The sequence below is a fragment of the Hoplias malabaricus genome, chromosome X1 (genome assembly GCF_029633855.1).
Source record: "Hoplias malabaricus isolate fHopMal1 chromosome X1, fHopMal1.hap1, whole genome shotgun sequence".
Taxonomy (NCBI): domain Eukaryota; kingdom Metazoa; phylum Chordata; class Actinopteri; order Characiformes; family Erythrinidae; genus Hoplias; species Hoplias malabaricus.
The window spans coordinates 8,615,481-8,640,804 of NC_089818.1; the positions used below are offsets into that span (position 1 = coordinate 8,615,481).

The 25,324-nt window shown below is 42.9% G+C and overlaps 2 protein-coding genes across 3 annotated transcripts in view; one reads left to right on the forward strand and one right to left on the reverse strand.

Moving 5' to 3' along the window:
* The first annotated feature begins 3,974 nt into the window (after nucleotides 1-3,974).
* Nucleotides 3,975-7,011, forward strand: LOC136675522 (myosin regulatory light chain 2B, cardiac muscle isoform-like). Its single transcript, XM_066652089.1, has 6 exons — nucleotides 3,975-4,051; nucleotides 4,307-4,382; nucleotides 4,980-5,084; nucleotides 5,381-5,459; nucleotides 5,689-5,737; nucleotides 6,907-7,011. Exons 1-6 carry the CDS (start codon nucleotides 4,016-4,018, stop codon nucleotides 7,009-7,011), a joined length of 450 nt encoding a protein of 149 aa, XP_066508186.1. The 5' UTR covers nucleotides 3,975-4,015.
* A 1,798-nt stretch (nucleotides 7,012-8,809) lies between these two features.
* Nucleotides 8,810-25,324, reverse strand: part of LOC136675751 (collagen alpha-1(XXVI) chain-like) — a 50,444-nt gene continuing 33,929 nt past the window's right edge. For both annotated transcript variants that reach the window (XM_066652492.1, XM_066652491.1), the window contains exons 7-14: nucleotides 24,950-25,087; nucleotides 18,702-18,743; nucleotides 18,545-18,588; nucleotides 18,385-18,447; nucleotides 16,120-16,155; nucleotides 15,961-16,014; nucleotides 14,428-14,512; nucleotides 8,810-11,232 (exon numbers count right to left, since the gene is read on the reverse strand). In XM_066652492.1, the coding sequence (XP_066508589.1) occupies nucleotides 11,105-11,232; nucleotides 14,428-14,512; nucleotides 15,961-16,014; nucleotides 16,120-16,155; nucleotides 18,385-18,447; nucleotides 18,545-18,588; nucleotides 18,702-18,743; nucleotides 24,950-25,087 (590 nt within the window). In that variant the 3' untranslated portion in view covers nucleotides 8,810-11,104. The remainder of the gene's footprint in view (nucleotides 11,233-14,427; nucleotides 14,513-15,960; nucleotides 16,015-16,119; nucleotides 16,156-18,384; nucleotides 18,448-18,544; nucleotides 18,589-18,701; nucleotides 18,744-24,949; nucleotides 25,088-25,324) is intronic.

Consider the following 25,324-nt stretch of genomic DNA (forward strand, 5'->3'; position numbering starts at 1 on the left):
ACGCTGAGGTCTGGGTTCTGTGGTGTAAAAACCAGCAGCTGTTTTGTATCATTTCTTCTTTTCTCTCCATTACCTACAAAAGCGATCCACGTCCTTTCAGACCCATAGTGTTGAGTTGTTTTCTCACAGTGGATGGTTGATCTTCAGGTGTCCTCTAGCACACACACACTTTCTTGAGCCTGCCCAACTGCAGCTAGGGCTTTGTAATTCCCCAGTAAAAAAAAAAAAAAAATGCCAACAAGGGCAGAGGCTATATTTGTACCATGACAGCAGTCAGCGTGGCTTTTCTTGTCCAGGTTGTATTATTGTCTGAATATATGCCATTGTTTTCTCTGCCAGGTGGCGAGTGGGGGTCTGTCTCTCCGTCTGAGTGGGAGACAGATTGGCGTCTGAGAATAAATGCAGCGGAGTTCACATTAATCAATCTTTTCTTTCCCCATTTGGATGCAGACTTGGTGATGACATTATAATGATGTTGGTCTGGGCACACAATTATTCAGTGACTCACCCAAAGTTTGTCTGGAATCAGTTTCTTTGTCCATTTAGCTCCATTTACCACAGACAGCTGGGAGTCCAATGGCACCCAGATCAGCTGTGTCAATTTTATATGCATGACCCATGATCTATTTCAGTCCTCAATAGGTAGAAAGAGTCTGATTAACAATTGGATGCCACTGTGTCAATAACAATAAACGTGATAAAAAAGTAGAAAAACAATGGCGAGTTATTTAATTATTCTTGTGTTTTGCATGCTGGACACACTAATTAATATGTTATAATATTGTAATTTCAGTAACACATGGTCTAAGCTTGAATTGTGTGGCCACTGAAGAGTAAAACAACTTTAATAGGCCAGTAGTAGCCCACAGTTTGTGTAGCTTGTAATAGTATGAATCACTGTTAAAGCAGCACTATGTAATATTCGTACTTTACAATTACAATTTCAAATTAATTGTATTGCTCGCTGAGCTGTAACTGGGAGAGCTGAGACTCTGTTGTTGCTACTCTGGGCTCAGAACTGCAGAAACATCACTATGTAACTTTGGAGGGAGGGTAGGAAATCACATCTATCTATCCTAGATAAAACCAGCTTAGACCTACCTTTAATATGGAAATGACACTGACCACAGAATGGCCAACCCGGTCTCACACTCACTCGTGATATAGTCACATATAGGAGACTGCAATTCGTGACATAGTCGCATATTTCCGACATTTTATGTGACAATATCACAATCGTAAGTGAATAGGTAATTGCCATAGAAACCGTCGTATCAGCGCCCCGTGTTATGCGACAGTAACATGACAACTCTTCCTCATAAAGGCGTCATTACCATCTGTTAATACCATGGTCTTATTTTTATTTACGGAAAATATAACGTTGCTAATTCATTATTTGGTAAAATATTGACGCATATAACGTCTAGAGAAATGTCCTTTTCAGTATTAATCTTTTGAAAATGAATCAAAATAACGTTAAGTGAAAGAAATGTTCTCGTTAGAGTTAAAGCTAAAGTAGGACACCAATAATAAGCATTGTTTAGGAGAAATATTATAATGAAATACTATATGCCTTTGTTGGAATAAGAACCTATGATCTGTAATTCGCATTATGGCTTTTCTATGTTATATCAGTAAAGACGCCTGTAATGAGGAAGAGTTTTCGTGTTACAGTCGCATAGTGTTTCTATGGTAATTACCCATACACTTATGATCTTGATATTGTCGCATAAAATGCTAGAAATACGCGACTATGTCACAAATTGCAGCCTTCTATATATGTGACTATATCACGAGTAGGTGTGAAACTGGGTTGGAATGGCATGACAGTGGTCTACAGGACAGTTTGTGTATTGTTAGACTAATGACCCTACATGATGAAAGTAATGTTTAGCTTGTGAACTTGGCATGTGTTAACTAATATGACTTGTCACAACCTAGAAAAAAACATAATGACTTTGCTGCCTGCAATAGATCATTCATCCAAACTCAGCTAACATGGCTAGCTGTGTAAAACATGCTAGCGCGCTAACTAGCATCGCTAGCTTTTAGTCGTAATTAGCCACGTTAGCACTGTTTAGTTAAAGAATCCTTCTGACTTGGACCACAAATTTGTAAATGGGTCTCAGCGGAGTTTAAGAGTAAATCTATGAGATTTTCAGAGCTTTCCGTAACATATTAATAACAGCAGCAAACCTTTACTAGCTGGCTCTTATCAACAGCAAGCCAACGTTAGCCCTGATTTGGCAGGTGTGAAATGTCTGCTAGCTTGTAAGGTCAGTCAAACTCCTGACTTGAGCCTAGTGAATCCTCCAGTGATGTCTTTGTCTTTTTCATGTGCTAGATGTCCAGTGAAAAGCCAGAACAGCTGCTGAAAGTATTGCAATCTCCAAATCCCAACACAGCATCCAACAATTCCCCATGGATGGACAGTGGCTAGAAACAAAACTGGGTGCTTTACAGGCCTAATGATTTTGAAAACCTCTTTAAAAAGAGGGACTCAGGGACAGCGCATGAGATTAGGGGGTAGCTATCTGCTGTTTTTGTAATTCATTTACTTATCCACTACAGGTCACATATGTTAAATGCCAACTAATGTGACTAATGTGAATTAGCTAGTCTGTTTGTGCACTGGAAACAGGACTGAAGTGTTTATAAAGCCCTAGTGTCAATAAGCAGGTAAAAAAAATAATAACAGGTCTTTGTCCAATATGCTAGTCTTTCTCTTTCCCTGCTCACAGCAGAGAAACAGAATCTGGTGGGGCTTAGATGGTGAAGATACCTCCAAATATTGAAAATCATGAAAAGAGATGAGGATGCTGCATTACCTGCTCCATAGTTTGGTAACATTGACTTATTTTGGCGGTTTCAGGTTACTCAAAATGGAACTCTTTAAAGTGGACTCTAAATTCAGGAGACCACTAACTGCGTGAATATAAACGCAGACTGTAAATGCTACAAAAGTTACAAATGAGTTTCTCTGTTAATTCAAACGTACAGACAAGTTAAGTTTTAGCGACACACAAACAAGTTGTCTTTTTTTTACCAAAACATTCTGTTCCATCTTAAAAGACACAGAGCTTATATACAAACCAAAGAGGACAGTAGGCCCTTTTGCAGCTGCTCCAGTGGGTACCATTTTGCTGAATACTATATTTTTTAAATGAGCATAAAAAGATTATACGAGATGATAGAATGTATGTTCCTTAAACATAAAAGGTGTCCACAAATGTTAGGACATACTCTATATGGCTTACGTCTCATGATGAAAATTATAAATATTAATAATATAAATAATAAATAAATGATCTGCTGCTCATATTTATGATATTTCTACATAAAAAATATATTTTTGAGGTGTAGATACATTTATTTTTGGAATTCTACCACCCCGCCACAGCCCTGTCCCTACTTCACCCCTGGGAATACTGGTCTTAACTTAGTAGCACCTGTGAAAGAGGCGCAGTGGGCCTGGCATAGTGGACAGAGCTGTGTCCTTGAGGAGGTCAAAGCTCTCTGCATGGTCAGCATACCTCACAAGGGTGGTTAGTTATTGCATTTTTCCAAGCCAGACTCTATTGTCTAAACTTAGAGCAGCTATGCTTGGTGGGATTCATATATAAAAGAGTAGCCGTGGCTCTATTGTGTGTCCAGGCTTTTGCTGACCATCTGCAGGACCTCTGCCACTCTCAAAATGGTAGGATATACCGTACAAATCCTTTACTACGGTTTTCTAATGGACACAAGGTTTACCGTATTGTAGCTTGACAGCGCAATGCTTGCAGGTCAATGTTAATTTGTGTTCTCCTGCAAGTGTGTTGAGTTCTGAGGGTGTTGTATAAGCTGGATTGGAAGGCCACAGGTCTAAGAAGCTTGTGCCAGCCTGTGTGTTTCAGTGACTAGCTCAGACTGCATAGACAAAACAATATAATGCTTCCAGTAACGCTACTTTGCATTTCTGTAGTCACCCAAAAAAGCCAAGAAGAAGGAGTCCGCAAGCTCCAATGTCTTCACCATGTTTGAGCAGTCTCAGATCCAGGAGTTCAAGGAGGTAAGTGCCATTTCCTCCGTTGATCCCACACATCAGTCATGTGCCGTTCTAAAACCATACAATCCATACAGACCATAACTCACAGGAGCTATAGCGTTAACGGCCTGCTCCTTGGCTGCAGCAGACCATGGCCATAATCACTGTAATTTACAGTATACCTGATGGATGGGCTCTTAAGACATTAGCGCAGCACATTTCTGCGACATCTAGAGAGCTGCTGATGTGTCCAGAGTTAACGTGTTATGACGCCTGCAGGCCTTCACCATCATGGATCAGAACAGAGATGGCTTCATCGACAAGAACGACCTCAGAGACACCTTCGCAGCTGTGGGTAAAGACTCTTGACTTCACTCACAGCATCGACTTCTATTCCACTGCTCTGCAAATACATGACATACAGTTTAACACACCAAGTTCTGTAGATGTGAACACATTTATGCCCTTTTTGGACTGAGAAAGTTTTACATAAGGAGGTAGGGTCATATATGTAATACCTGAGTACCCACAGTGATTTTAGTTCCGTCCAAAAGCAATATATCATTTACTTTATAGTTTTAGTAAAGATTCTTACAGCTTTTACATATTATTTTACCATAAATAATCTCAATATAAATGGAATATATATATTCCATTATAGGGCTTCATACTATGAATTTGGTCACTTTATTTGTAACAGGTGCTTTACTAGGGTGAATATATGCAACAGTCTGGACCTTCTTCTGAACTGACACTTGTTTAAAAAAAATTCACACAAGTGACAATAAGTCAAACGTATATTTTACACAGAACAAACTCAACAGTGTGTGCTGTTATGTGCACTCTGAACCTACAAGGTTGGAATAACTCAAAAAGTGGCCAGTGCATGGAAGAACGAAGCTTCTAGAAGATGTTAAGTGTAACCATAGCATATGTGTGTTTATATTTCCAGGTCGTCTGAATGTAGGGAATGATGAACTGGAAGACATGCTGAAAGAAGCCCCTGGTGCCATCAACTTCACTGTGTTCCTCAGCATGTTTGGTGAGAAACTCAAAGGTGGGTACTTTATTTGAAATCTCCGGACACTTTGAATTACTGTTTATATGAATGATTTTTTTAAAGAATTTGAGAACTTCTGTGAACTTGCTCTTTAAATAAACACTAGGTAGTATTCTTACCTTAATGCGACAGTTTCAAAATCATTGTGATGTTTCACTGAGCTGTAACAGGGAGAATAGAGCCTCTGTCATTGCTAATCCAAGCTCAGTGTGGCAGAAACTGCACTATGTAACTTCTCAGGAGGGCTAAGCACGTATGCTTCGATTGACCATGGCAGATTTCTCATTCCTCAGGTACTGACCCTGAGGAGACTATTCTGAACGCCTTTAAGATGTTTGACCCGGAGGGAACAGGAGTTCTGAAGGGAGACGAGTGAGTTGTTTGCTTCTGGATTCAATCAGTAGGAGACAGTATAAATAGGTGTTGATTAAAGAACAGTACAAAGGATACTACCCTCTACGAGGCAGGCTCGGGTTCGATTCCCAGCTCAGGGAGAAACACCAAACTAAAGTAATGAGAGTCCCTAGGTGAGAGTGGGCAGGAATTAAACTGTGTTTGACGTATGATTCTAACGACTTTCTGTTTTTCTGCTGATCAACAGGATCAAATATTACCTGATGTCTCAAGCAGACAAATTTTCAGAAGAAGAGGTGAGCAACACTTTCCTTCCAATGAACGGGTGAAGCCCCGCCCCTGAGATTCATTAATGCGTCTTTTAATACTTCAGGAAAAACATCAGGGAATAAGACGATTCACAGCCAGAGGAATGTGGATTCTGCATGCTCTCTCTCTCTCTCTCTCAAACACAAGCCATATCCATACCGGCCATATGTTCACTAATTGGCCACTTTATTGGGAACACCAACTTTGTAATTACACTTACTGGTTGATGTTTTGGCAGCGTCTGTTTTCATTCATGAAGTGTGTAGCAACAACTTCTTATATCACAGTCTTGAAAGTAAATGCCTATCTCACACACACACACACACACACACACACACACACACACACACACAGAAGAAGAAGAAGAAAACAAACAAGCCCTCTGTTCCCATGGCAGCCATGTGCAGTAATCTGCTGGCTGGCTTCTCGTGGCACCGTCCTGCCTCGCTGATGGCTCCTGTGATTACAATAATCCATCTTGCTGTCAAATACCAAAAATCCCACACAGAATAGTGAAGAGAAGGGAAGGGAGGGGGAAGAAAAAAAACCCAAGAAAAAACGCGTAGGCTCACTGTGGCTCCCATGTGTCCAGCAGATGAGCAGCCACGCTGCGTTGGCACAGCAACGGGCTCTCCGGGGGTCCGCAGGGGCCGCTGGGCAGCACTCTTGATCAGCCATGAGGGTACACACAGGAGACATGAACACATGCTGCTGATCAAACACTGTGGCACACTCGTCCCCCGCAGGGTCTAAACCAACAGCAGTTTCAGCTGACGAGAGCAAGAAAACACACACACACACACACATATAGAAACAGAGAGAGAGAGAGAAACCTCATCCACTATTGCTATATACTAAAGCTTATCTTGTAGGACCAGTCACTGAGCACTTTATTAGAAACACCTACACTAACACTATAGCGCCAAGATCTATGTTAGAACATTGCTGTAAGAATTGGATGGCATTCAGCCACAAAAGTAATAGCAGAGAGGTCACATATGTACGTTCTGTAGATGTGAACACATTTATGCCCTTTTTGGACTGAGAAAGTTTTACATAAGAAGGTAGGGTCATATATGTAATACCTGAGTATGTATGGCAGCTATTTATTAGTAACTCGAACTTCACTTAAAACTTTTTGATATATTCCTCTCAGATGAATCAGATGTTCACCAACTTCCCACTGGACGTCGCTGGAAACCTTGACTACAAAAATCTCTGCTACGTCATCACGCATGGAGAGGAAAAGGAGACAGAGTGAGGAGCCAAGGACAAAGCATCTACCTGTAAATAGACCCCTCATCAATGTCAACACCATCGTCATCACATGAGCCTTTAGCTGATGAAGGTCCAAACTGTTTGTATGACATTGTATCAAAATGGATATAAAATTGTTTTTGGAAAGTAAAGCATCCTCCATTTTTTTATTTCCATGATTTTCATTCATTCATTCATCCATTCATTCATTCATTATCTGTAAGCGTTTATCCAGTTCAGGGTCGCGGTGGGTCCAGAGCCTACCTGGAATCATTGGGCACAAGGCGGGAATACACCCTGGAGGGGGCGCCAGTCCTTCACAGGGCAACACACACACACACACACATTCACTCACACCAACGAACATTTTTTGAGTCGCCAATCCACCTACCAACGTGTGTTTTTGGACTGTGGGAGGAAACCGGAGCACCTGGAGGAAACCCACGCAGACACAGGGAGAACACACCACACTCCTCACAGACAGTCACCCGGAGGAAACCCACGCAGACACAGGGAGAACACACCACACTCCTCACAGACAGTCACCCGGAGGAAACCCGCGCAGACACAGGGAGAACACACCACACTCCTCACAGACAGTCACCCGGAGGAAACCCGCGCAGACACAGTTAGAACACACCACACTCCTCACAGACAGTCACCCGGAGGAAACCCAGGCAGATACAGGGAGAACACACCACACTCCTCACAGACAGTCACCCAGAGGAAACCCACACAGACACAGAGAGAACACACCACACTCCTCACAGACAGTCACCCGGAGGAAACCCACGCAGACACAGGGAGAACACACCACACTCCTCACAGACAGCCACCCGGAGGAAACCCACGCAGACACAGGGAGAACACACCACACTCCTCACAGACAGTCACCCGGAGGAAACCCACACAGACACAGGGAGAACACACCACACTCCTCACAGACAGTCACCCGGAGCGGGAATCGAACCCACAACCTCCAGGCCCCTGGAGCTGTGTGACTGCAACACTACCCTCCATGATTTTCACTTAATATTAATAATAAGAAATATTATCTTTCTGCAGGCCCCCTAGTGGCCATCCGGTCAATGCTCAACATCCATCCATCCATTATCTGTAACCGCTTATCCAGTTCAGGGTCGCGGGGGGTCCAGAACCTACCTGGAATCATCGGGCGCAAGGCGGGAATACACCCTGGAGGGGACGCCAGTCCTTCACAGGGCAACACACACACACACACATTCACTCACACCTACGGACACTTTCGAGTCGCCAATCCACCTGCAACGTGTGTTTTTGGACTGTGGGAGGAAACCGGAGCACCCGGAGGAAACCCACGCGGACACAGGGAGAACACACCAACTCCTCACAGACAGTCACCCGGAGCGGGAATCGAACCCACAACCTCCAGGCCCCTGGAGCTGTGTGACTGCAACACTACCTGCTGCGCCACCGTGACGCCCAATGCTCAACACAGACATTTTTAATTATTCATTCATCTATTCATGTTGTGTAATCCTACAAATACTGGGCACAAAACAGGAACACACACAGGACATCACAACATCACTCAATACTCACACACACTTATGGACAATTTTGAACAGCCAATCCACCTACCATCAGTCTGTGTTCTCCCACTGTCTGCATGGGTTCCTCCAGGGTTCTTATGTCTCTTCCTTCCTGAAACTTTCTTGGGCTGTCAACACAGTGATGAAGATGGATATCAGGTTCCATGCCAGGCACAGATGCCCGATGTACTGTTATGACAAAGTGCAAAATACATTTGCATTATTGTGTATTTGAAAAAAACGTTTATTGAACTTAACAGGAACCCAAAAATACACCCACTAAGAAATGTTAACATGTTTATAGCAATGTGTTACCAACCTGAAGTCAGAGTGCAAACAGAGTACATACAGTCATTAAATCAATATCCGGCTGATTACAAGGCACAGTCAAACACAGCCATGATATTACAGTACAAAAAAAATCAAGACAAATCAGAGCAGTTTTATAGTGTACTCAATTATATAACCACTGCCACCTTTACACTGCCTACTGTACGAGACAACCCAGTAAACAGCTGTCCACTGTATTACATTTAGACGCTGTAAAGTGTATCAATGTTAATCAAAATAAGAATAATGTCCAGCTACAGAATCTGAAGTCACACAACAGGTGCTTTCTAAACAAAGCAGAAACCATTAACTCAGACAGAAGGCACAGAAACACAGTAAAGCATTCGTAGATTAAACAATGGCAGTGAGACGATAAATAAACGGCAGTGAGGCATTAAATCAAACATAAAGCTAGTCTTGGAAGCGAATGCATGTTATAGTGCAGTACTGTATTGTCTTAAAAATGAGAGACACAAACATCTACCAAACCAAATGGCCTAAAAACGTAGACTTAGAGCAATGGTACCTTCAGAAACTACAGCTACACCTTAACCCCTGGCCCGAATGTTTATGATCAGCCCAGACATGCCCAGTGCCTAAAATACGTTCCTTTAGATTTGCATCACATTTGAGTGACACTGAAGTATAGAAGGATAACCTACAAATGAGCACCGTGTCACAGCCCACCTGGACATCACCGGTAAATGAGGAGACTACCCCAGGTGATTAAGTATTAGGAGTATTAATATGTTTTAAAGCATTTTATGTGCAATGCATAATTTTGAATGTCATTTTATGGCAACCACTGTGTAGCTTTAAATCCAAACTCATGTAATTTGGGTACAGCATTATCCCCAAGAACAAGGCATGTGTTTTCCAGCACTTTTTTCCCAGTGGAACTCATAACAAACGCAGTAACCAATAAATTCTTCTCAGTCACCATTTTCAAACTTTAACATTAACACCTGGCTAAGAAAAATAGCGCAAGTGTTAACAACGCAGCAGAGAGTTGAGCTGAAGTGTTTATTTTCTGTCAGAATGAGAACCTTATTAATTTCACTTCTGCAGACTCTCAGTAAAGAGGCTCCAGGGTAATTCTGGCCTGCTCCGAAAGAGGCGTAGAGTTGGAGTGACATGTCTGTTATTGGGACTCACAAAATAGAAGGAGAAGCAACAAACACAGGGAGAAGAAAGAGAAGATAAGGAGGCAACCGAGGGGAATAAAGCTGCGGTTGCAATTTAGCTGAGAGAAAACCTCCTACCGAAAACTGTGTTTCTGGGCTGGAGAGCAAAAACAATAGCTGGCTGGTTCGCTGTTTGTTGTGGACGATCCAGATGTTTCTGGTTTGACAGCGTTTTATTTGGAGCTGTCTGGAAGGCGGGGGCCTCATTTGTTCCGTCCTGTCTCGCTGCGGCTTTAACAAGCTGGGGGGGCCGAGCATGGGCTGAGAGATGCTGACAGGCTAGTGGTGGGTGAAGTGTTTCTAACACACACAAACTCACAAAAGTTGGACAGCACAGCGGATACAGGTAAGACAAAATGCAGAGATGGCGAGCCTGCTTACTGACAAGCCAAAAACCTGGAAAACGTCCCAGAGGAAGGAAAACCAAGCGTAGTTTCTCCTAGACAACACCAAGAAGAGATGGAAAGACAAATGAGACTTTAGATGAAATCTTCTGCTGCTTAGATATTTCTCCTGAGACAAAGAGCCCGGGAATCCCAGGTGCGCCTTGTCGTCTGGGGAAGATCTCATTAAAAGCTCACGCTGTACTCATTAAGGCTGAGATAACACTCTTATTTATCTGAAGCTGCACTAAAGGCAACTCAACCATTTTTTCCCCCAACACTAACAACATAAAACTACAAATTTGCATTACGTTTTATCTGGGTTAAAATATGTCATGTCCAATGGGCAACTACTGATTGATTAAATTTACCTCTGGGATAATTTACCTTCTGCTGTGCTTAGTTCACAGCGTTCTGAATTCACACATTAACTCAAACAGACCGGTTTGAAACATACAAAATGTAAAAAAACCCCACATTATTGCAATTAGAATACACACGTTTCCTTGTCAACATTGTACAGCACATGACATAAAACTGAAAAGTGGAGAGGCTTCGAGAGCGCTGTTCACTGAGGATTGTTCAGAACAACACTGAGTGACAGCTACGCAAGAGCTTTAGTGTAAATGTCAAACTCTCTTTCTCTTCTGTTGGCCTATGCTGAAGGCAGCGGATTGGGCTCGTTTGATCTTCACTGCAGGCAGCGGAAGAGGATCCGGCAAACTTTCCAGCCCAGATCCGCCCTCTGCTGGGTTCTCTGCAAATACAAAAACACATATGCAATTCATCAGTGCTTTATTTAGTCCAGCAGTCGATTTAAGTATACAAACAAAAACTAATTGTATGAATTTTGAGTGGTTTTGGAATATTCCAAGTCGTTTCATAATGTCTTGTTTCCTCGTTCTTATTGCTTGTGTGTTCTTCATTCATTATCTGTAACCCTTATCCAGTTCAGGGTCGCGGTGGGTCCAGAGCCTACCTGGAATCATTGGGCGCAAGGCGGGAATACAGGCGCCAGTCCTTCACAGGGCAACACAGACACACACACTTCACAGTCAACCGGAGGAAACCCACGCAGACACAGGGAGAACACACCACACTCCTCACAGACAGTCACCCGGAGGAAACCCACGCAGACACAGGGAGAACACATCACACTCCTCACAGACAGTCACCCGGAGGAAACCCACGCAGACACAGGGAGAGCACACCACACTCCTCACAGACAGTCACCCGGAGGAAACCCACGCAGACACAGGGAGAACACACCACACTCCTCACAGACAGTCACCCAGAGGAAACCCACGCAGACACAGGGAGAACACATCACACTCCTCACAGACAGTCACCCGGAGGAAACCCACGCAGACACAGGGAGAGCACACCACACTCCTCACAGACAGTCACCCGGAGGAAACCCACGCAGACACAGGGAGAACACACCACACTCCTCACAGACAGTCACCCAGAGGAAACCCACGCAGACACAGAGAGAACACACCACACTCCTCACAGACAGTCACCCGGAGGAAATCCACGCAGACACTGAGAGAACACACCACACTCCTCACAGACAGTCACCCGGAGGAAACCCACGCAGACACAGGGAGAACACACCACACTCCTCACAGACAGTCACCCAGAGCGGGAATCGAACCCACAACCTCCAGGTCCCTGGAGTCACCCAGAGCGGGAATCGAACCCACAACCTCCAGGTCCCTGGAGCTGTGTGACTGCGACACCTACCTGCTGCACCACCGTGCCGCCCCTTGTGTGTTCTTATCCCAGTAAATGTGAAATTCTTAGTTGCCACAGCATGTGAAATGCAAATAACAAACAACAACCAGTGATAAAGACACAATTTTTATTTTATTTTAATCTTTTTCAGTTCCATATTGAAATTGTAGCCTGCAACCCATTACAAAAACCTTGAAATCATTAGAATAAACTTAACAGGCGATTATTTCATACTTATATATAAAAGGGAGCTTCAAGGACAGGCCTGGTTTATTATAAGAAAAGATGTGTTGGGGCTCAAAACTCTGCCAAACAGTGGGTAATCGACTAGCCTAACGTTTCCTTAGTGAGCGATTGCATAATGCCATAAAAACCCAGATAAATCTCTGTGCGTAAAGGGCAAGGCAGAAAACACAACTAATTGCCCATGACCTTCAATCCCATATGGCACTGCATTAAAAATGGCTTCTGGGACAGAGATTACCACATGGGCTTGAGGATAAACACAGTTTCTGTGTCCACAAATGCAAGCTGAGGCTGTACTATGCACAGCTTGTGCCATCTGTCAACAACATATAGAAACACGGCTGATTTCTCTTGAAATTCTCTGAAATGGGTGGATGCAGAGTAGAAATGCGTATGAGGCTCTAAGGAGAAAAATGTTACCATTTATTATGGAAAGAGTGGACCCATCCAGGCCACACATTACCAATGTAAAATTCAAAAGCAGCCTGTGAAGGAAAATAGGTGAAGGTAAGGCTGGGCAATTAATCGAAATAATTAATCAAAATCAGAACTTCTAATCGACATAATCTTGCCTATATCAATTATTTTTAGTTTGTTATGTCCCCACCAGTGCCGATTGCTCTAAGACTGCAAGGGGAGCTCAGCTTCTCCTTAAATGTAAAAAAATAACTGATCAAATATATACTGTTGTGTGTACATGTCATTGAATAAATATGCACTACAACGCGCTCAACTTTTGTTCAGAATCAGCTTCTTATCACTGGTAAAGACGCGGCTTTCCTCTCAATCATTCCCGCAGCTTCACAGTGCTTTAAACATTGAGGACGCTGAGTGTCCACAGAGTTCAACATCGAAGCAGCGAAGTGAAGCGAAACGACCCGAGCCATTGGATAAATGTTGGGCTTTGTCCCGCCCATCGGACGCTCAGCGTCTCTGGGGGTCTATGGGGCAGTGGGCTGGCAATGGACGGCCCGGACGCTCAGCTTCTGCATGATGATTGGATGATCTGTCTGAGGCTGAATCCCTTTTTGATTGACAGCGAAATGAGCGAATCAGCGATCCTTTGGTGTAAAGATCCGTGGGAGCACAGGCGGACACACTTCACATGGGCCAAGGCCGTTTAAGCAGCCTAGCCCTGCTGGCCATTGAGAGGACACTAGTCAAGTCCCTGGAAAAGACGCCTTGTTGGTACGACAGGGTAACAGATCATTTTCTTGAAAAGGAACGGAGGGTAGAATTTACGTATAAATAAACCGACACATTTTATGATGTAGGCCGAAATTGAGCTTCCCCTCCTTGAAAGACCAGCATCCGCCACTGGTCCCCACCTAAACGCAAAGGCTGACCAAGCGATTCAATCAGCTAGCACCAAAGAAACCACAGCGTCTGTGGTGAGGACGTGCTGTGTTTTGACTATAATTAAGATGACATTGAACAAAAAGAAGTCATATGTAAACACTGAGGAAAAACAGTTTCAGCCAAAACACAATCACACACCAAATATAAACATTGCTAAGAAAATGTAATACTGGAGCATATTTACAGTGCAAGCCTGGTCACTGAACTGAGGGTCAAAATTATCGTTCATTAATAGTAATCGTGGTAAAATGTACAATTAATCGTGATATTGATTTGAGCTCATATCGCCCAGCACTAGGTGAAGGCATATACACAATTTTGGAGCATATTCTGACTTCTAAAAATTGGTGTTTTCAGTTTCCAAACGACCCTTGAGTGTTACCAAATATGTGTGATGTAACACCACGGCACACATGCTCCTGTCAGCTTTACTGAGACTACAAATTTAGTTTGAACATATATTCATCAGTCTTTATCAGTATTTCACAGTAGCACACCAACATCAGTCAGCGGCTCATGCACTGAATGGTAGTAGCATCCCTTTGAATCTTGTTCAAGACCATGCACTTCTCTCAAGCCACTTAAGACAGACAGGATTAGCCTGAATTACCGTGGATGCCGATCATGTGTTCCAGTATGAGCACCCTCTCCGCCAGAATCTTCAGCGCTTCTCTCAGTTGCTGAATCCCCTCACCCTGCAGTCAGATCAGTTTAGTTTGGTCAGATGTTATAGCACTAATTTTTCATTTAAATAATGTTTAAGGCCTGTACCGTTGCAATCTATAGTTTAAAAATAGACTGCTTAAAAATACACTGATCAATACAGTTATAATATACACATAAACCATGTAAGCTGCAAAAAAGCCTGGTTTAGAATCCATCATGGTAGTGATGTCAAAACTTTGCAAACAGTTATGTATGACTGCTCATTCACACTAAACTGATTCGGACGGTTGTTCCTGTTGACAGTCTATAGCAGATTAACTGCAGTGGAAGTGGTGGGAAAGTGATAAATTGTACTGTTCCTGTCTGTCAGGAAACACATACATATATAACACTACATACATATCTAAAAGAGACACTTTTGTCCTAAATATTTCTTGTGAATAGAGTGTAGCCAGTCAGAACAGAGGTAATTTACATATAGCAGTCTTTCCCCTAACTCCGGCCACTGCCGTATATGGTGCAACTCCGCTCTCTCTCTTCGCCAATCGCAGTGGGTAAAACAGTAAAACATAAGATCAAGCCTTAGTAGGCCATTTAAACATAAGTCTTGCAAGAAATCACATATCTAAACAATATTTAAGTGTCTCTAACAGTGTTGTAATTCTTTGTGTGCAAAACTGCATGTGGAACACAACACATTTCCATTTCGCGACAGATATTTCCCTCAGTGTAAAAGTTAGCTTACCGGTTAGCTTCCTTTTCTCTGAGGGGAAAATCTACCGCCATTGTAGTCCTTACATGTAGAGTACGGATACCAACACAGGACAAACACAATCTCATTGTGAACCTCTCAAAACCCCTGGATGTGGTAGCAACTGTCTCGTTTGACTGTCACAAGCAGGGGAGGTTGTTAGGAGTTAGGGGGCGCTAATAATCTTAGCAGTACTGGCACCTACTTAAACAAAAGCGTTTTTATCTAAAAACATATTCTCTTTCAAAGTCAAGCAAGTCTTGGACATTAATCTACACACATTTTACTCCTGAAAAACGTTGATTTGAGTGAGTAAAGTACTTCTATTTATTTACAGTTAGCTAAAATTTCCAATATTATAATTAAAGTGGCTGGAACTTGGGGTACCTACGCTATCTGTCTTAAAAGTGCAGTAACAAACACAACCAGTTCCACAGAAAACTCTGAGAGTGATAAAAAAAATAATTAAATAAATAAATATAGCGCTCTTTTTGGTGTTAGAAGAGGACTTCAGGGAAAAAATAGAATATGAGCCACAGTCATTCCAATGTCATAATAAAACTAAAATTGTAAGATGAAATATTGCTTTAGCTAATACTAGAAAATCTAGAAAAGCACTTTGAAGCCTGAACAAATTCACAAAAACAAACTGACCCACTATTATTCAATAATTATTAGCAATATTAATATCTTGTTATGCTTTTATCAATAAAATCACAAGCTCACATCAGGTAGGCTCTCTCCTGCCTCTCCTTTCTGCCCCTTAGCACCAATTTGACCCTGTGAGGAGACATTTAAGGAGAGGCCGGATAAAAAAAAAACATTCAATAGAGGGGATAGAAATATGTTGAAAGTACAAAATGTGTTGAGAAACAAGTAATTTACCGGTTGTCCTTGCTCCCCAATTAATCCTGGAAAACCCTGTGTAGACGCAAATTCAAAAGTAAACATATAGAATACAACAGTAACAGGCGAATACACACTATATGTCCCATTTTGAACACAGGTGTTCGTTTGCATATATAGGAGGTATATAGGAGCTAAAAATAAAGCAATAAAATGACAGTAGCTACATATGAGCCTAAGGTCATTATGCTCAGTGCCGGGTGAGGGCTAGATGGATATAGACACCCTGCACTGTTCTCTTTAGTGATGGTGGACAATTCATTACTTTTGGAATGAGCTGGAGTGGTGTTTGTGATCCAGAACTTATTATCAAACATTTGTCTTTAAACTCACTTTTCTGAAGATAAAGGCTTTAATTAAAAAGTTGAATGAAAAGTGTGACTAGCGTTGCAAAGAGGTGGATAATTTCCAATACATTTCCAGTACGTTACAGGTAACTTTCCATGGGAACTTTAGCTTGAGAACTTCGGAAATATTCCAAAAACGTTCCATGAACATTTTGTGCACATTGGGAATTTATTGGAATTAACAGGAAATATTGGATCATTTAAAGGAATTATATCATACACTATCATCAATGTACCATTTTTTTGTCAACAGCAGACATGAAGGCAAAATAAAACAAATAATAACTATGACATCTATGATGATATTATTGAGGCAAAATAATATCAGTAGTTAGCCTATGCTAGCCTTGGTAAGCTAACCTCTTGCTAGCCTTGGTAAGCTAACCTCTTGCTAGCCTGCTAGCCTTGGTAAGCTAACTTCTTGCTAGCCTGCTAGCCTTGGTAAGCTAACTTCTTGCTAGCCTGCTAGCCTTGGTAAGCTAACTTCTTACATTGAGCTTTTCTGATTTACCAGATAGCAACTGTGAGATTACACCTTTAAATGTTTCAGTGATATTAGTGTCAATAATAGTAGCTCTTTGATCCAAATATGTGCCTTCAGTAGGTGAGTGTCAGGTTTCTAGAAAGCATCTGGACATATGCTGTACATGTTATGGAGGAATGAACAGTGCAGGGGGTGTGGTCTCAATAGCCCTTCAGTGAGTAATGTGCCATGTGCCTGGGATTGAGGAGTAGCTTTGCTATTCAACTGTTTTGGTATCATAGCTAATTATTTTAGCCAAGATTAAGCTTCAGTATATTTTTACCAGCTATATGTAAGTTTCACACCTTTAGCTTTAAATATTCTCGTTTTATTCCCATTAATTCCCATGGTAAATCTCCCAACTTTGAAAATTCCCGGTATTTTGCAACCCTAACTAAATCTTTAGTAAATAAGTATAAACACAGGAGTTTTAGAAATCCCCTGTGAAAACTACCAACAGAAAAACTGAGGTCACTGATTGCTCAGCAATGAGAAAGTCCCTTGCACATAAATCACCTGTTCTCTCTCCTTCCTCTACAAACCTCACACACATGCAGCGAAGCTGCCTCTCATCTCATCTTCCTTTCAGCTCTTTCAACATTCGGGGCGGCCCACCCGTCCACTTTAATGCTTACTGGTCCACCTCCGCTGGTCGAGACAGTCCACACAGTGCCTGGGAATCAAAGCACTGTTTGATCCACCCACTGAGCAGCAAGAGGCTGGTACTGATACCAGAGTAGTAGGCTGTACTATTATCAGAATAAAGATCAGCTCTCAGTAGGGGGTCAGAGGCGAAGAACTGAAAAGGATACTCCCAGCTTTTGAAGGTTACCTTAAGAGGGGAGAATTCTGCTGCATTTCTGAAGATGTGAGTGAGATGCTAAATGTGTTGTTTTCTCTCTCACATCTGAAACATGTTATTGGTGAAATATAACACGTACTGAACTTAATTCGGGCTAAGATGGGCAACACCTGATGAAACTAGCTGTATGAACTCTGTCAGACGAGCCTTTCTCTGAACCACAAATCTGTGAACCACTTCTGTTCTACTTTTCTGCTCTTTAATGGAGTTCTTGGCTGGAATGTTAACTTTGGAAATCCTCATATGGGTTTTTTCACAGATGTTTGTTTTTGACTGCTGCTACATGCTGCTTAATGTAATCTCCACTCCATATTTACCAACCAAACTCCAGCAAATATATAGGAGTCTTATTATAGGCACTCATGTGATGAACTAATCAACTCACAATGAGGCTAACCCTACTTCTAACGTGCATAAGAAATGGATATAACCCCATGATGAACATGGGATGAAGCAGTGAATGGACCCTACTAGAACATACTGCATTGTGTATTCAGGCCATAGGACCTTACCCTTTCGCCTGGATCTCCTTTAGGCCCTGGACCTCCAGCCTTGCCTGGGAGGCCGTTTATTCCCTGAACCAAACAGACAAACACATAGATCCACCTTAAAGTTACAAGACGTTAAAGTCATTGACAACACTTCACGCTGTTCACGTGAGGTCATACTTACATCTTGTCCAGGTACACCAGGGATTCCAGGAGGGCCCTGGGGGCCTTAAGAGAGAGAGCACAGTCAAGTGTTACAGTAATAAAGCCATCAGTAAATGTGATGTTTAAATCAGTACTTTTATATATACATTTAAAAAAAATATGTGTGCATGTCATACCTGAGGGACCAGGAGGTCCTGGAGGTCCTTCAAGTGCCTTATCTGTTCAACCACACAGATAGATACAGTACAGTCTTATTCTGTTCACACAAAGCCTTTCTTTAAATAACACTCTTGAATCATTCTTATATATTCGACTTCCTATTTTCAGATCTTTATCAAACACTGGGGAAATGGCAAGGAGTGACACTAATACAGAATGTATATTTATACTGTGGATAGTCTGCATTGAGAATACTAAGAGTACTGCAGTACACAGCTCTGACCCATGGAAAAACTTTGTGTACTTCCTTAGAAACAATGGGTCATGGGCAAAAATGAAAAATAGATTTTAGACCAATTCTGGATTTGGATTAGTAACCAGACCATACTGAGCGGTGGAAAACTGGAAATCTGTCACGTTTTTCATTCCCAACAGACGCTTTGCAGTACCTGACTAGCCCATGTTGAATTTGGCTACCTTTCAACCTGGGTTTCCATGTGTACAAAACTGGAGCTAGAAATAGTGACCATTGTCTGGTCAAACATTGTGACTGAATTATTTATGGGTACCCTTGGGGGACAGAAAAAAGACACACACTTAACCAAGGTGAAATCCCATCTGGATTTGGAGTAGAAATTGTATGAAAATGTACCACACTCTACCAAATATATCAACATTTCTCCACGTCAGAAGGAGCTGGTCAGTTCATGGTTGAAACGCCCTGTTGGGTGTATGAAGTACACTGCTCTTACCTTTCAAAGTGCCCATTAACCGGGTTAATGGGAGGAATTAATGCAGACAAAGCCATCGATTGAGACCCACTCCAATGACCTGCCAAAGAATTCCCCTCTGCACACAAGAGGGATACAGTCATACCCTCCCATCCAGTGCTGGAACTCCATTCGCCCATTTGTCCGTTTGGCCCAGTGTGCTAGGGACTGGGACAGGAACAGCTGTCCTGAAGGGCCTAATCCACTCTCTCTCAGGCTGGAACAGGGCCCACATGCTCAACATGGCTGTCAGCAGCTCCCAGTTTAATGAAGGAGTGTGCTGAGGACAAGGCATGTGCTGGATATGAATGATATAGGAGAGGCTATTGTGTGACTGGATGTATTTTTGAGTGGTTATGTAGGAGTAAAAAGTTTGTTCTATAACCTGTGGTTTAGGGCCATGACAGGTGCAACAAAGACTCCAAATAGTAAATAATATTTAGGCGACATGAGTCCTGCATCAATGCCATCAAAACAAACCAATCATTCATCATCAGTGCCTGACATCACTAATGCTCTTTTGGCTGAACAGCATCATATCTTCACAAAAACGTTCATTCATTCACTCATTTTCTGTAACAGCTTCATCCTGATCAGACTCACAGTGGGTCCAGAGCTAATATGCAATCACTGAGGGAACACTCAGCACAGGACACCAGACACACACTCTCACCTGTGGACAATCTCACTCACACACACACACACCCCTGTGGACAATTTCACACTGTTATCCTGTCACTCTTTCTCTCGCTCTCTCTTTCACACACACACGTGGACAATTTCACACACTCATCCTGTCACACACACACACACACACACACACACACACACACACACACACATTTGTGGACAATTTCACACTGTCATCCTGTCACTCTTTCGCTCGCTCTCTCTTTCACACACACACACACACACACACCTGTGGACAATTTTACACACTCATCCTGTCACACACACACACATTTGTGGACAACTTCACACTGTCATCCTGTCACTCTTTCTCTCGCACCCTCTTTCACACACGCACAAACACACACACACACACACACCTGTGGAGAATTTTACACTCATCCTCACACAAGTGGACAATTTCACACACACACACACACACACACACACACACACACACCTGTGGACAATTTCACACACTCACCCACTCACTCACACACTCACATCTGCGGAGAATTTGTATTCACATCTGTATTTAAACAAAAAATCAGCATGGCGTCTGTGAAATTGAGATATTTCTTTAAATCGCCATGAGGACTGTCCTTATATTTTGATTAAATTTAAGGAATAAACGTTTCCTCTACACCAGCTGACCTGGGACAGTCTACTCTGTCCACCTCACATGCGGATGGCCCAGCTCGAGGCCCAGTGTCTTGCGGTATACTCTCTAGTGCCATAAGCTGTAGAGTCATCATCTACTTATATACGCCACATAATGAGTCCCCAGATATTCTAAAGCAGTGTGTGAAAGGCCTTAAGAAATTTCACATGTAGCCACGTTCACACACACCTCCCAGGCCTCTGGAGTCTGGGAACAGCAGGAGGTCTCTGGTACAGTCAGGGGTCCACTCCAAACCTCAGCCTGTGCATCAGCACTCCGTTCTGCCTGAGGGGAAACCAATCCACGAGCACCTCCTCCTGCTCTGTGAAGCTGCACAAGGAGCCCAGCCGGCCTGGCAGCGTCCCTCTGGAACCAATTTCTGGAGCTGCAGCTCTCCGCCTCTCCAGCCCACCGGCCCCAGGGGGTCCGAGTGCCTCGCCCTTGCCTTTTACACACGGCTGCTCTTTGGCACGGAGGTTCCGAAAGCAGACTGCGGCGCTGACAGCTTACAAATTAGAGCTGATTTACAGCCAGCTGACTGGAGTCTGCGCCCATGCCAGGGGCCTAATCAAAAGCAGCTCTGCCCTAGGAAGGTCCAAGAGCAAGACTCTGACGCCCCCTGCTGGCTGCTCTGAAAAGAGCATAAGGAGGCCTAGTGATGGTTTGTTATGTTTAAGACATATTTAAGCTGGGTTTCTTTACAAACTGTATATTGGGAAAGTTAAATGACAAGTTTGAAGAATTAAATATTTAAAATACTTCTAGGAAATTAGGACATTCATGTTTTATATTGTATTTTTAAAACTCTATGATTGTTAAACTGTGTTATAAATGAAAAAAATAATGGTTATCTGTGTGTACTATTATGTCATCCTCTCTGCTGCAGGTCAGTAATAACTATTTAATGCTATAGCATCCTGTAAAGAAGTGGTATGTGTCATAAACCCGTCAGGTGTCCGGTTCCCACCACCACCACTGTGAACAATTCTGATTTGGTCAGTTTCTTCTAAACCAAGTAATTTATATGAAACTAGTCACAACTTTGTTTACAACTTAACAAATCAGATATGTATATATTTTTAAAAACTGGTGGCAATCCCCTTTAATTACAGTTAGGATGGGATAGATTTTGGGACATTTTCATTCATTCATTCATTCATTCATTATCCAGTTCAGGGTCGCGGGGGGTCCAGAGCCTACCTGGAATCACTGGACGCAAGGCAGGAACACACCCTGGAGGGGGCGCCAGTCCTTCACAGGGAGACACAGACACACACACACACATTCACTCACACCTAAGGACACTTTTGAGTCTCCAATCCACCTACCAACGTGTGTTTTTGGACTGTGGGAGGAAACCTGAGCACCCGGAGGAAACCCACGCAGACACAGGGAGAACACACCACACTCCTCACAGACTGTCACCTGGAGGAAACAGACACAGGGAGAACACACCACACTCCTCACAGACTGTCACCTGGAGGAAACAGACACAGGGAGAACACACCACACTCCTCACAGACTGTCACCTGGAGGAAACAGACACAGGGAGAACACACCACACTCCTCACAGACAGTCACCTGGAGGAAACCCACGCAGACACAGGGAGAACACTCCACACTCCTCACAGACAGTCACCCGGAGGAAACCCACGCAGACACAGGGAGAACACACCACGCTCCTCACAGACTGTCACCTGGAGGAAACCCACTCAGACACAGGGAGAACACACCACGCTCCTCACAGACTGTCACCTGGAGGAAACCCACACAGACACAGGGAGAACACACCACACTCCTCACAGACTGTCACCTGGAGGAAACAGACACAGGGAGAACACACCACACTCCTCACAGACTGTCACCTGGAGGAAACAGACACAGGGAGAACACACCACACTCCTCACAGACAGTCACCTGGAGGAAACCCACGCAGACACAGGGAGAACACTCCACACTCCTCACAGACAGTCACCCGGAGGAAACCCACGCAGACACAGGGAGAACACACCACACTCCTCACAGACAGTCACCTGGAGGAAACCCACGCAGACACAGGGAGAACACTCCACACTCCTCACAGACAGTCACCCGGAGGAAACCCACTCAGACACAGGGAGAACACACCACACTCCTCACAGATAGTCACCCGGAGAAAACCCACGCAGACACAGGGAGAACACACCACACTCCTCACAGACAGTCACCCGGAGGAAACCCACGCAGACACAGGGAGAACACTCCACACTCCTCACAGACAGTCACCCGGAGGAAACCCACGCAGACACAGGGAGAACACTCCACACTCCTCACAGACAGTCACCCGGAGCGGGACTCTAACCCACAACCTCCAGGTCCCTGGAGCTGTGTGACAGCGACACCACCTGCACCACTGTATCGCTCAGGACATAATTCAGTCAAATAAAATCATCACTGGAGGTCTGTAATATTTATGCCTGATTTAAAGTGCATTTGGCCAAGTTCATTTAAACACTTAGGGCCAACACGGCTGGCTTAATTCAGACCAGAAAGAAAACAATGAAAATGAAAGCTTCCTTCAGTGCCTTCTTCCAAACCACAAAATATAATTTCTCACAGTATATTATGAGACATTTAACATGTCAATTAGATAATACTCCTATAATTATGTAATTAACGTAATTATTGAAGTTATTATAATATGAAGAAAACAAATAATGCGCCCAAATAATTGCTTTTCCACATAAAACAACAAGCGAAACTGTTTCAAACAGAGTCACATTACGGGTCCAGTGTGGGTGACATGAAGAAATTACAGTCTACTCTAGGAAATAAAGCAGTGGAAGCAGAGCACCTGGTCACAGTGCCCTAAATACAAGAGGGTTTAGCAAACTACAAAGGGTTTCCTGAAGACAATTAAGGCCCTAATATATTTGCAGTCTTACAACTAATAACCAGTGAAATAAACTGCATGTGTAAACTGAGTGTGTAAACGCTAGAGTTTCTTCTCAAATCAAAGGCATTAATGAGGAGTCCCCCCCCCACTCACCCATCGCTCTCCTCAGCTTGATTGAGTGGAGACGGCTCTAAAGTTTACAACGGTGGAAAGTATGCTGCTGAATATGGAAATTATAATTACCGTATCATAGGTCAAAGTCATGGAGAAAATCTAGCTAAAAACAAGGCCGTTGTTTTTGGCAATCGTGTTCAAGAGGGTAAATTGTGTGCACCGATCCTTAGCAACATCTGTAAGGAATTGGGTTTGCATCTATGTGTACATGAAGTATAAAACCTGTTGCAGCGTTTCCCATTGAGGGAATTGCTCCAGTGGTTTTACATATTAAAAATGTAATTGTTAAAGACTTTCTATGTCTTTTTCCACCCAATATCTGCGCTGACTTCAACTATCAGGTGTTTACTTTAACTAGCTTTAGCTGTACATACTTGATTTATATGTAGCAACAGAAATATAAGGAAAAAACAGCTGTATCTGAGAAGATTGTTTGAATCTTTGAGTATATTCAGTTACTGTATATTACAGTTTAGAACTTCTTGACATATACTGGATATAAAACTGCTGTCCTTCCCCTTCTCCCACGCTGTTAGCAAAAAGGCAGGATGCAAATGCAAGTTTGTTTTATTGGAGTGCATGAAAAAAAGACAAAGATATTTGACTAGAAATAGAAACCCAAAACATAAAACTACGTTTTCAGACATAAATACACACTAACAACAAGAATCACCATAACAAAGACAGAGCAAGGCAACCACAGGCCAAAAACAAGGGGGTTATATGCACCCACTCAAGCACAAGGCCTGTAACAAGGAACAGCTGGGGCCAATATGTAACCATGGTTACTGACCACTCCCAGGTGCAACACATGACAATAGCAAAACAAGTCAGTGACAGGAGCACATGGGGAGTTCAACCAGAAAACAAAAGAGACCCTATGAACATGACACTAAGTGACTTGTGACACCTGAAGTTGTGTGATGATAAAAAGCCATTGTTCCTCTCAATGTATCACTGCATAGTTTTGGATTGACGCTAACTCAGCACCCTTGATCAACACACTTGGAGGAGAACAGTAGCCTGAGGGAGCTTAGTTATGCTTTCTAAGATTCCAAACAATTATTTACCTACTTCTTGTAGGTGCTGTTTGTGTAAATAACGGAATACACTCACCTGTTTCATCCTCAAACTGAAATACATCCCCTCTAAGAGGGATAGAGTTGGGAAGGCCAGGTTTTCCTGGAGGCCCTGGGGATCCTGGAGGTCCTGGAAGACCAATTTCACCTGGAAATCCTCTCTGACCCTTTGGGCCTGGGAATGAAGATGAACCTTTAGCTTATTTCCATATATAAAGTGTGCTAAACTGCATTTAACGAACAATTTATGTACGATATTAGTAATGGAAATTATTGAAGCTTCTACCCTAAAAGTTTTGTACTGCCTGGCAAATCAATTTAAAACATCAACAGCATACAGACATCAGCACACTAGGGTATTTCACAAAGCAGGGTTTCTGAGTTATCCAGAGCATTTTAGCCAAAAATTGAG